This window comes from Bombus vancouverensis, chromosome 8 (assembly GCF_051014615.1).
Source record: "Bombus vancouverensis nearcticus chromosome 8, iyBomVanc1_principal, whole genome shotgun sequence".
NCBI lineage: Eukaryota > Metazoa > Arthropoda > Insecta > Hymenoptera > Apidae > Bombus > Bombus vancouverensis.
The window spans coordinates 3,219,369-3,231,505 of NC_134918.1; the positions used below are offsets into that span (position 1 = coordinate 3,219,369).

Genomic DNA, 12,137 nt, shown 5'->3' on the forward strand with positions numbered 1-12,137 from the left:
GGTGGATGTGCCTCAAGTCTGTTCCTAACTGATCATTGGGTAAAGACGTATGTTTGAGGATGGGCTGGCCGCCTTCATGAAGGTTCGCGCGCAAGTGACCTTACACTTGGCGGAAAAACCCGCGTTTCCGGTCTTTCTGAGATGTACCATAAAATAAGGAAGTTACGTGCCTTATGGGGTTTTCCGTGGGATCCTAAAGTACCTTGATTGTACAATAGGCCCACTGTTTATGATGGGTCCGCACTAGGGTAGCGTAGACCCTTGACGGTCGTCCTCTCCGAGGATCGCATCTGGTTCACATAAAGCGTCGCTGTAATTACCAGGCGGCCACTCCAAATCCCGAACAGGTATGCTGACCAACAATTGTACTGTATGATCTCCAACAGAGCACTGAGAAAACGACGTTGATGCGAAAACAAAGCGCATCACGAGTTTACTCGTGGCCGGTCGGCAACGTTTGGGCATGAAAACACAAGTTAACTCGTGACCGGTCAACAATGTGTTAAGCTTAAAGTTAGGGATCTGCACTGTTTGATTGCTTACTAACATAGATAAGAACGTATTTAATTTCATGCTAGAAAAACCTATTTAATTGCACAATTTTACGGAAAAGTTCATATCTACTATTCTATCTAAGATAAACAAGTATAAGAATGACAGTCGCGCGATGATGAAACTAATTGTAAGTTAGCTAAAAAAGAGAAATGTACTATCTACTATATTTTTGAACGATGACACATATAAAGCAGGGTTGGAAATAGTACAAAGGCATGAAGGACCGGAGGGCGGTCACCTGTTCCTGCGAGCAGGTAGTGCTCCGGAAAAAGGCAGCCGATCTAGAAAGGGAGCGCAGCTCTCATGGAGAGGTGGAGGACACGGGCGCCGTGGCCGATAGGTCCTAGGCGCTGGGGATAAGGGCCAGCGCCGCGGAGCTGCCACCTGTCTGATTGGGAACCCCTTTCCCAAAGTCCGGGATGGCCATCGTAGAGGTTTTAACCGGTAAAAATTAAGCACTACCCTGCGTTCTCTGAGGAAAGAACCTACCTATAAAGATTCCTTCCACGTAAAAAAAAGGCTAAAAGTATCAAACTTTAAGAACGCAAAACTTTTGAACCAATGGTTTTCTAGATTAGAAACCTATATATGTCGTCTCTATTTATCTCTATTTATATGAGTACTATCAAAAAGACATGTATCACATTTTACAACAATAAATGACCTCATATGCAAACACCATCGTACTAAGGAAAAAGAATATGTGATTTTATACTACGATGACAAAATATTCATGCCAATACAATTAACGTACCAAGTGCCATGGATTAATGTTAAATCTAAATGGTGTATCGAGAAATATTAAAATTATTGCATCATTCCAGTAATCCATAATCGTTTGAAAGGGAATATTCTCTTTTCTTCGCCAAAAAAAATATAGTAAACGATTAATTTCTCTTGCTTAGGTAACTTACAATTGCTTTCATTATTACGCGATTTTATCATTCTCATGCTTGTCCATCTTGGATAGAAAAATAATCTTGGATAACCGTACAATTAAATAGGTTCTTGTAGCATGGTATTCAATAAGTTCTTGTGTATGCCAAGGTACAACCAAACAGGGCAGATCCCTAATTTTATAGGTTCTTGTATATACTAGCGTCAGTTAAACTCAGCACTTGACCGCATGGTGCAGCACTAGTTCGGGAACAACCAAAAGCGTGAGCGCTCTCATTTTCTCTCTGCTCATAATCATAATACATATTCAAATTCGGAAAGCGATTCTTTTTTGATTTCAGAAATATTTAAAAAGTAGACTATTTAAATATTTATATATACGTAATATCTAACAACTATATTTATCATGTAACATAATTATGTATATTATCATTATACATGTATTATATATATGTATTTCATTTATCATACCAGATTATTAGTTTCATTCACCAAATTTTTAAAATGCCATTTTGATTTTGGTGATTCTATAAAACATAATAAAATGCATATTTTTATGTCGAAATTATAAAAGGTACCATACATAGTATAAATTTCAGGATTTTGCTAATTTTAGTACGCAGGCGTTTATTCAACCGAAGTATTGATTTAAATGCGCAATATCATATAACGATAGTCCCATTTAGAAATGCGAACACTGCTGTTTGTAACTTGACATAGTGCTATTACGAAGAACGTATTGTTCTAGAATCTGTCACGCTGAGAGAAAAGGTGTATAACAAAAAGGAGATTAGAAAACATGGTTGGACCAAATATTTCTTTGTGACTAACCGTTCCAGAAGGTGGAACATCCTCTGTACAGGGTACATCTTTTAGGACACCTTCAGAACACGAACGTGTAAATCCGGAACTCGCAACGTTTTGCAAAGTAAGCTTTGATTAAAGTTTTTTCATATAAACCATATCGTACATGCAATAATGGAAGAATTGGAACTTTGTGGAATATAAAAAAATAATGTGATACATATTAAGGCTTAAAAAAAAAATTAAAACTTTAAATTATATTTTTAAATTGCAATTTTTAAAATTCCAAATTTAAATTTAAGTGTTTTGATTGGGATTATACATTTCTTCATTTTATATAATAAATTGAACATTTTTAAATTTCAAATTCTACTTAATAATAAAAATTAATGTTAATTTTAGGTATATCCTGTGAGCCCTGTAACAGGGCCAGGTGCAGCGAGATCCGTATGGGAATTAAGTCCAGATCCCGACATGGTCGGGCATCTACCAAATACTCCAATTTCTAACACTACTCATCACAGTCATGAACCACCTAAAGGCACTGAATTAAGATCTAGAAATGGCCCTGATGATAATATTTATGCCGATGAAACTGCACCAGGTCAAACTCCATCTGATGAAACAAAACAAATATTTGAACTTCTTAGAGCTGGGTATCTGCAGTACACACTATTAGTTTTATAAATATAATGTTATTTGTGCGAATAAATGCAAGGATGATCAAAATAAATAAAAAGTTCTTTTAGTGAGATTGGGGCAGTCGATGAATTGGTAGAAAAAAATGGTTTAAGTGTATTAAGTGCAAGAGACGAATGGGGATATACTCCTGCCCACTGGGCTGCTCTGGATGGAAATATTGAAGTAAGCTTTTGTAAATTAATTTTATTCAAAAAGAATAAATTTCTTTTTCTTTAACTACTATATTTATTGTCATATTACAGGTAATGAGATATTTAATAGAACGAAATGGACCAGTTGATCTTTCTTGTCTTGGAACTCAAGGACCAAGACCGATACATTGGGCTTGTCGAAAAGGTCATAGTGCAATAGTTCAGCTATTGTTAAAGGTATTAAAATGAAATAAACAGTTTCATAGCTTATTATTTATTTATCTACATTTAAATTGTTTTCATTTGATTTCAGGCTGGAGTTGCTGTTAATGCAGCGGATTTTAAAGGTTTAACACCACTCATGACTGCTTGTATGTTTGGAAAATTTGCAACAGCAGCATTTTTGTTAGGATCTGGTGCACTAGGACATTTAACAGATATAAATGGAGATACTGCACTTCATTGGGCTGCATATAAAGGTCATGCAGAATTAATAAGATTACTTATGTATAGTGGAGTAGATTTGCAAAAACCAGATTACTTTGGATCCACTCCACTACACTTAGCGTGTCTTTCTAGAAATGTCAGTTGTGTAAAAATATTATGTGAAAAAAGCAAGATTGAACTAGAACCTCGTGATAAAAATGGTAAAACACCATTACAATTGGCAAAAAGTCACAGACATTCAGAAATTGTAAGAATACTACAAGCTGAACAGAAACGGCGAGCTAGATGGATTCCGCCGATTAACGAACTGTGGTTTGTAATTTCCTTTTGTAAAGTGTTTTGCAGAAAATGTTATCAATTGAGATATTTATTCTTGCTTCTCCTTTAAGGGCATTATTATTTGGTGGAGCTGGAAACAGTAAAGGTCCTATATTATTATTTATGATATCCGTCCTTTTATGGGGATATCCAATGTATTTATTAAAATGTATTCCATTAACATGGAATCTTTTACGTGGTAGTCACTATTGTTTTATTTATTGGAACATTGTTATGTGGATCTCATGGATTGTAGCAAATAGAAGAGATCCTGGTTATGTACCCCAGAATAGTGAAACCTATTATAGAGCAATTAAACAAGTATTCTATAATTCTATGATATATTATAAAATATTATATAGCCATTTTACATAAAACGATTTTTATTTTCAGATTCCATATTTTGATAAATGGAAAAAAAGAAATGTTGTATTGTCACGTTTGTGTCATAGCTGTAGGTGTTTTAGGCCTTTAAGAGCTAAGCATTGCAGAATCTGCAACAGATGTGTTACATATTTTGATCATCACTGCCCGTTTATATATAACTGTGTAGGTTTGAGAAACAGGTAATGTCTAATACAATTTATATTTAATCATAGAAAATTATAATTCAATATTTTCTATAATTAACCCATTAATTATTATTACAGAATGTGGTTCTTTCTTTTTGTTATGTGTGTAGCAATAAATTGTTCATTCACTATTTATTTTGCTTGCTATTGTATGGCAATTGAAGGAATCCAATTATTATATGTATTGGGTGTACTAGAAGCATTAGTATTCTGTGGGCTTGGATGGATTTTGACATGTACTTCAGTAAATATCAAAATTTATTCTGTTTTAACATCGAATGTCATACATAGTATCTATATTTGTAACGATTTCTTTTCTTTATACAGGTCTTACATGCGTGTATGAATTTAACAACAAATGAAATGTTTAATTATAAACGGTACTCGTATTTACGAGACAAAAAAGGAAGATATTTGAATCCCTTTAGTAGAGGTCCTGTTCTCAACTTTATAGAATTCTTTTTATGTCCTCCAAATCATCAAACAAATGACCCACAAAACTACCAGATACTTTCAGAAGATATTATGTAAATAATGATAAATTGCAATTACTATATTTCAGTAATACTACACCTCTAAGAAATTGAAAATATTATTAACTAAGCAATTAACATTATGTCAACTGTCACATATGTACCTGCACATAATCTCGATGATTATTGCTTTTAATATTATAGCTTTTTACTCATGATATTAAATAAGAAATGATTCAATAAATAATTTATTAATTTATATTTATGAATTTTTTATACCTTAAACACTACATTTTCTCTCTAAATAAAGTTTCGTCATGATTGGAATAATTTAACTAAAAATTTATTAGAGGAATCATAATATTATATTTTTATCCTCTTATGATCATTAGATAAAAAAGATGGGATATATTATCATGTAAATATAAATTTGATATATACAAATAATTTTGAAAATGTTATATGTATATAATTTGTACATGTGAAATGTATCTTTGGTAAAATATACTGCATTTTTGTACCTAATTAAAGTATCAGTTTTGGTTTACATAATTAAAAATTTATGTATATAATTAAAAGTATTGTGTTGAAACAGCATTAATAAAAAATGCTAAGAATTAATTGTATGTATAAAAATTATAGTTTAGGATAGCTTATTATAGCTTGTTATAGCTTATAATTAGTTTTCTCTTTGACATATAAATATTTAAACATTACCTTGCCAATATATCTTATGTTAAATTATTATAACAATTATTGAACATGTATAAGACAAAATTCTTATTTTAATTCATAACAAAAATCATAATTTGATGGAGGATCGGGAATAGCAGGCGGATCTTGGGGAATATCAATTCCTTCCGTATCTAAAAGTCTTAGTTTAATGTCCATGGATAATAATGTCTCCAAATCATTTTCCGCCTCTTTACTGGTCATTCTACTACCTATAAATAAAACATGCTCTTTTTGGATTTGAAGAAATGTCAGTTAAAGGCGAGAATAACATTACAACATACCAAGTAAAGCATTAATGCCATCTGTCCAATAATCAAAAACTTGTTCATCAGGAGCAACGAAATCTAGGCTTGAGACTTCTACAGAATCTAAAATTAAAGAAAAAGCCAACTGATGCGTAGTTTTCCGTCGCTGCAAATCCTTCATATGGGGACAATCTCTACCAGTCAGTAAAGCACGAATTTCAACAACAGCTAATTTTGTAGGAAGTTCATCTATTGTTGGTACTGATTTTTCATCACAGTCACCATAATGGAATACTTTATGATTTGGTGAAAGTCGAACGTACCAGAACTTATCCTTTATTCTCTATATACATTATAATGTTCGTTAAAGCAACAAAAATATCGTTTCATTTAATATTTTATGAAATATATGACGACCAATACCTGTCCTCTAGCGCTATATTTCATAAATCTGGTGCCTTCTACTAAGAATCCTAAGCGTTGTTGTTGAATAAGTTCTAAGATTTCAGGTGTAATTTGTTCTCTGAGCTCAACTATGGGTCTTGCATGACTTTCCCACTCTTCCCTGCTAGTCCTTTCTTGTTGCCATAAATTAGTAATTGTCGAATATGTTAATTGTTGTAATTTATTTTTGAATTTATCCAATGCTGTAGGTTTACACTGAAGTGCTCTAGTAATTTGTTCTCTGACAACAGAAAATACTTTTACAAAATCTTCAGTGGTGGCTCTCATTTCTTTCCAAGTCTTATTTAAAAGGACTATGCATACACAATAGAACTCTTCAAATGGATGATCATGTGTAAAAAACATAGGATGATATGATTGTCCCTGTTCACTAGGTGCTTCTCCAATACGTAAAACCTAATCAAATCCAATGGAGAATTTAATTTATTTTAAGGGCTTATGTTAAGTTTTATGTAAGTACTTACTTCACAAAGTAATTTGACAAGCTCCACACTTGTTCTACCAAAAGGACATTCATGTTCATCTGCCCTGCAAGAGTTTTCTAAAACAACTTTAGTATAAGCTTCAGTATGATTACGTGCAAAATAAACCATACAGTCTAAAGCAAGCATGCCGGGTGGAGTTTCAGTAAAATCAAGAGCAGGATTAATATCATATTTGAAACCCAATTTTTTATAATCCTTAGCAAAAAGACCCTGTTTTCTAGCAGTAATATCTCCACCTACAGCTCCTTCAGTATCAAAAGCAATTCTTCGAAGTTCTTTAATCTTATCATGTGCATCTTGATCTTGTGGATCCATTTTTGTCATCATACGCTGTTCCCACAAACTTAACATAAGTGTTTGAAGTACATATAATTGGTGTGCCATTTCTGCACCAACCTATAATTAAATTTGATTGTATCATAAATTTATATGCATATACGGAGTACATGTAAAAAGGTCTTAATAAACGTGGATCCAAAAGCCACTAGTTTTGGAGTTACAAGATGTTAAGTGTATAAACCAATTGCTTTGTCAAATGAGTTAATACAACAAATTGAAAACTACTGTCAAGAAATAAGAGAAATGCTAGGAATCTTTTAACATATGCATGTGCCTATGAGAATATGTGGCAAAGTGAATGTTGAAATGAATGGGAGACATATGAAACATATGCTGTAAATGTCTTACTGACAAAAACACCTTCTAACTTTAGAAGCTAATGATTTTTGAACTGTTGTTTATTAAGATTTCTTTTTACTTGTTTTGATGAGTACTATATGTTCCTAAAGTATTTCCCTAACTTTTTGTACATCCTGTATAGTATGAAAAAAAGAAAGATTTTATACCTGACCAGTAGATTGTATGATATTCGTCAAAAATACATTTCTAACTTGTTTAGATTGAAGAGTTGCAGCAACAGCTCTACGTTTAGATAAATCAGCCTTAAGAAATAAGGCATTTATTAGAGCTATTGCATTTTGTTGTATTTGTGGACGAGCACTTTGTAAATGCATCACTAGATTAGGAAATGTAACTTCTTTTTCAACTTGTCCATATTTTCCTGATGAATTCAATACTATATTTTCAAGAATGCTAAGTGAAGCTTCAATAATACTAGTATCTTGAATTACAGCTTGATTGTTCACATAGCTTGCTACTTTATTAATAAAAGGTGTCTCTAGTATATCCCATGAAACAATTCCATGATCCATTAGCTCCACAAATGATTGAAGTGAATATGCAAGTGCATTTCCCTTATACTTTTCGCCTTCCACCTATGTATGTTATAAATTATAATAAAGTATAAAATAATATAACTAAACTAAAGAAACAAATTTGTAATACCTGTGATATAATTAAAGCTAATCCTTGCTTGTTAATAAATTCTAATGCAAATGTCATATCTGTGCTAAGAGTGCTCAATTTTTGCAAAGCAGTAATTTTTTCTTCCATAGTCCCATTATTGAGCTTGGTTAGAATATCACAGGCTGTTTTAGAGGGGGAAAATTCCAATCTCAAAATACTACCATTTTTTACTTCATTACGATTTTTTTCTGTGATATAATTTTGATTGTTACTCTCCGAAAATTGTAATGAATATGATTCAGGATCAGAAAGACCCCACCCATTACACAATTCCTAATAAAAATAAAATATATAATTCTCATTTTACATAAGCCTTTATCTTATATACACTTAATTTTAGGCAAATTTTCTTAAAAAATATCAATAAAAACGTATACTAACAAAATTTCTATGTATGTTATATATAATAAATTATTAATTTTTAATTTGTAAGTACCTGAATAATAGCAGTAAGTGGATGTTTTTGATTAAATTCAATAAGTTGTGGTACTTGTTCCGTCATCTGAACAGCGATTTTTACGATATTTGTATCTTTCTGGACCGGCATTTTTATTGTTTGTGTATACATGAAGGACCAACGAAATCAGGAACACGTTTGACGTATCTCTTGTCATAATAACGTAACGGCCATCATGATAGTTTTATACTAAATCGCAAGGCGTCTGTCGGTCTCTCTCGTTCGCCCCACCATAAATCAAACGTATGTATATTCTATTTCTTAATGATTGGTGTCAGATTTTCTGCGCAAGTCTGGATATAATTATGAAAAGTTTATGACGGAGAACAGAAAGGAGAGATTTTGTATTTCTAACAATAGTGAGATATTGAATTGAAGGAATTTTAATAAAGTTTAGCATTAATGTAAAAATTTTCTAATCTTTATTTTTCTACATGCATTATTCGCATTGCATGATTTTACAAAATATCCTCTTTTTTATATTTACTCAAATTCAAAAATTCATGTACAATGTATTAAGATTAGTTACATAATAATTACATTTAACATGCAAATATAGCTTATAAGGTACAATGAATTATTTGCATTGCTAATTGTATTTTACAAAGCATAATGCAAAAGTTATTTGCTTTGTGCAATTCCCTAAGTTAGTTTTTTAATCTATGTAAATCTAACTAATCTATGTAATCTATGTAAATCTTTTATCACACGTATAACCTACATAATAATTATTAACAATTAATCAGTTTTTTGTCATTGTTCTATTAATCGGTACGAAGTTAAAAACAGCAAGAAGACATTAGAAAATATTTTACACTGAAACTCAAAGTTTCCAGTCCCATGGAATACATAATACACCATCACTCATAACAGAGTAATAATGTGTCACCCAAAGCATAACACCTTTCAATAAAGGAGCTAGAATGCTTTTATGCAATAATAGGCGTTCACAGCATTGTATCATCAAATCAGGAGTTATACTGTCATCCTTATTTAAAACAGTCAACCCCAATTCCTGGACTGTTTTGTCATGTAGTTCACGTTCTACATATTTTATGCTGCAAAAAGCAATATTTAGAATAATGAACTAATTTTTTATGCTAGATTACCACACGATCTTACTTATTGTAATGATGTAATCTTTTAGTGGCTTCTTCTAAATTATCAGTAATAAAGTTTACTAAAAGGAAACTTGGACATGAAGATGGAACTATAAACTGTCCAGTAGGAGAGAGCATTAAAGGACCTGCTTCACTGAAAATAAAATTTAATTTACTCACACTTCTTACGTATGCCCTAAATTTACAATATATTGTACTTACAAATAAATTAAGTCACTATTAAATATATATACTTATAAATGAACTGAAAGAAAATATATATTAGACGTTAAATAGGTAGACGTAAGTAATACTAACGCTTCAATTACGATTTCATAAGTAGATAAATCGGCTGGCCACATTTTCGGATAATTTCGTCGTCCTCGATAATCCGAGAGGGTTGTTGTAAGTTGTCGAAGTTGACGTTCATACTGGCTAACCATTACTTTTGGCATGAATTTCCTGCACATATAGAGTACCCTGAGCCTTACCGTCACTCAATTAATGTGTTGTATTACGCACCGTCGACCAACTTTAATGTCAAGAAGCACTTGTGAAACTGCCTTTTCGAAAGCTGGTAATCTAAATAATACCACATCATACTTCTGAATGTTCTTGATTAACTGTTAAAATAAATATTGATTTAGCAAAGTGAAATATATTATAAATGTTATATAAATTTAATAATTTATTCTTACATCAAGCCAATTGTGTCTAACTTCACCTGAATTTAACATAACATTTCCCTCTACACTTATGCCAGTATCATTAGCAAAGACAAGTGTCCTATTTTTGAGTACTTCCATTGGTTCAGGATGATGTTCAGCTAATGCCTTAAAAGCTAATAAACATCCCCTGTAATGAGCTATATTCCATCCACAGTCCCATATAATATTTTTCAAACCTAATTCAGAACATAATATCTTTTCTAACTTTTGTACTTCTTCTCTCATTGGTCTACATGCTTCTAACTTCACATGTACTTCATTAATGTGTTTATCTAAATATGCCCTATAAAATCATAATTAGCTTCAAGTTTTTATTATTTTAGTTACATAAATAAAAGATTAAAATAGACTTACTTAAGAGTATCAGGTTCTGAATTAATTTTTCTTTTCATTAAAATAGATGCATAAATAGGATCATCTTCTAGTTCTGAGAAATCTATATCTTCCCCAGCTCCTTTTCTTTGCCAATATCTTGACTTGTACTTTGTACTATCTGGTGGCTTTTGTTCTTCAATTTGATCTACAAACGTTGTTGGCAAATCACATGTCTTCAAGATAGAAAGTATAGTTTGTCTTAAATCCTTTTCTTTCAACTGTATCTGTACCAAAGTAAATTTTCCAGACTTGAGTTCCTTTTCATTTTTTGAGCGTAAATAAAATGGTAAAGTGGTAGGTCTTATTGGTCTTTGCTGTTGTAAACTTTCTATAATAGAACTTAGTTGTTTTAAAGAATTTTCATTTACTGTCTGAAACATTTAAAAAAGCAAAAATATTATATATTTAATACATTACCATTTTTAGTAGAAATTGAAAATTTTCATATAGTGTAAAGAATTTATTTATACATAAGTATTTATACATGCATACACGTGTATGCAGTAATTATTGCACTTCCTTTGTTCTATAAATAATTCTAACTATAATCAAATGAACTGTGTTGCCGACGTATAAACGATTTTAAATCGCTTACCTTCAAAATTTACTTTTTATAAGTTGTTCAACTTATTATATTAAAATATACTCACTCTTTGCGTGGGATATTGTCCAAAAAGATCGGGGTGAACGGTAAAATAAAAAGGTCGCAGTGCAGTGGATATTTCACCCGTACTTAAAGCTCTTACTGCATTTTTCCTACAAAAACTATAAGATGATTGTTAAATCGACTAAAATACTAAAAAAAATGATACCATTTAATTATATTTTGATGAATTTAATCAAGTAAACTTGTTTACCATCTTCCTAATGCACAATACATTTTTGCAGTTTCCTATACTGTCATTACACGTCCATATCATGTAAACGTTACGAGCTGAAATACGATAAATATCGCATTTACTATCCATCAAATTTACTAAACGTTCTACATTTGATAGATACAAATAATGAAGCTGACGCACATTAGCCGTGGAATATAATTTTTCAGATGTATAATCTACATAAAACCTACTGACCTACACTTCTTTACACTTTACATAACTATCTTTACATCGCATCAGTATGCAAACTCGATCAACATTGGACTTGAACCTCTTCTTTTTGTCTAACCAATGGTGGGATCTATATATGTATGTACAGATATGTATATATATACATATATGTATATACGAGCTGTACGCGATCAGTAAAAATAAAAATAAAATGTTATATTTGATTGGTTA

General features: G+C 31.5%; 3 protein-coding genes across 8 annotated transcripts; 1 reads left to right on the forward strand and 2 right to left on the reverse strand.

Annotated features, from left to right (window-relative positions):
• Window positions 1-1,667: 1,667 nt before the first annotated feature.
• On the forward strand, window positions 1,668-5,158 carry Patsas (palmitoyltransferase Patsas). 4 transcript variants are annotated; one of them, XM_033348020.2, is made up of 10 exons: window positions 1,668-1,715; window positions 2,201-2,380; window positions 2,659-2,912; window positions 2,997-3,120; window positions 3,201-3,326; window positions 3,403-3,848; window positions 3,926-4,175; window positions 4,248-4,420; window positions 4,505-4,670; window positions 4,754-5,158. In XM_033348020.2, exons 3-10 carry the CDS (start codon window positions 2,731-2,733, stop codon window positions 4,955-4,957), a joined length of 1,671 nt encoding a protein of 556 aa, XP_033203911.1. In that variant the 5' UTR covers window positions 1,668-1,715; window positions 2,201-2,380; window positions 2,659-2,730; the 3' UTR covers window positions 4,958-5,158. The 4 variants fall into 4 exon arrangements, with proteins under 4 accessions (XP_033203911.1, XP_033203910.1, XP_076477243.1 ...); XM_033348019.2 differs by having other exon boundaries at window positions 1,712-1,806; XM_076621128.1 differs by lacking the exon at window positions 1,668-1,715 and adding an exon at window positions 1,888-2,026.
• Ced-12 (engulfment and cell motility Ced-12) lies at window positions 4,667-8,878 on the reverse strand. The gene is made up of 7 exons (XM_033348011.2): window positions 8,631-8,878; window positions 8,174-8,467; window positions 7,675-8,103; window positions 6,809-7,225; window positions 6,303-6,740; window positions 5,916-6,222; window positions 4,667-5,843 (listed from the first exon to the last, which is right to left on the reverse strand). Exons 1-7 carry the CDS (start codon window positions 8,760-8,762, stop codon window positions 5,680-5,682), a joined length of 2,181 nt encoding a protein of 726 aa, XP_033203902.1. The 5' UTR covers window positions 8,763-8,878; the 3' UTR covers window positions 4,667-5,679.
• Window positions 8,879-9,056: 178 nt separating this feature from the next.
• On the reverse strand, window positions 9,057-12,002 carry LOC117164740 (T-cell activation inhibitor, mitochondrial). Of its 3 annotated transcripts, XM_033348023.2 has the most exons (9): window positions 11,931-12,002; window positions 11,712-11,788; window positions 11,505-11,619; window positions 10,834-11,225; window positions 10,450-10,762; window positions 10,274-10,374; window positions 10,070-10,231; window positions 9,774-9,905; window positions 9,057-9,709 (listed from the first exon to the last, which is right to left on the reverse strand). In XM_033348023.2, the coding sequence occupies exons 2-9, from the start codon at window positions 11,732-11,734 to the stop codon at window positions 9,475-9,477; spliced, it is 1,473 nt and encodes a 490-aa protein (XP_033203914.1). In that variant the 5' UTR covers window positions 11,735-11,788; window positions 11,931-12,002; the 3' UTR covers window positions 9,057-9,474. The 3 variants fall into 3 exon arrangements, with proteins under 3 accessions (XP_033203914.1, XP_033203918.1, XP_076477244.1); XM_033348027.2 differs by lacking the exon at window positions 11,931-12,002 and having other exon boundaries at window positions 10,070-10,213; window positions 11,712-11,868; XM_076621129.1 differs by lacking the exon at window positions 11,931-12,002 and having other exon boundaries at window positions 11,712-11,868.
• Window positions 12,003-12,137: the final 135 nt, after the last annotated feature.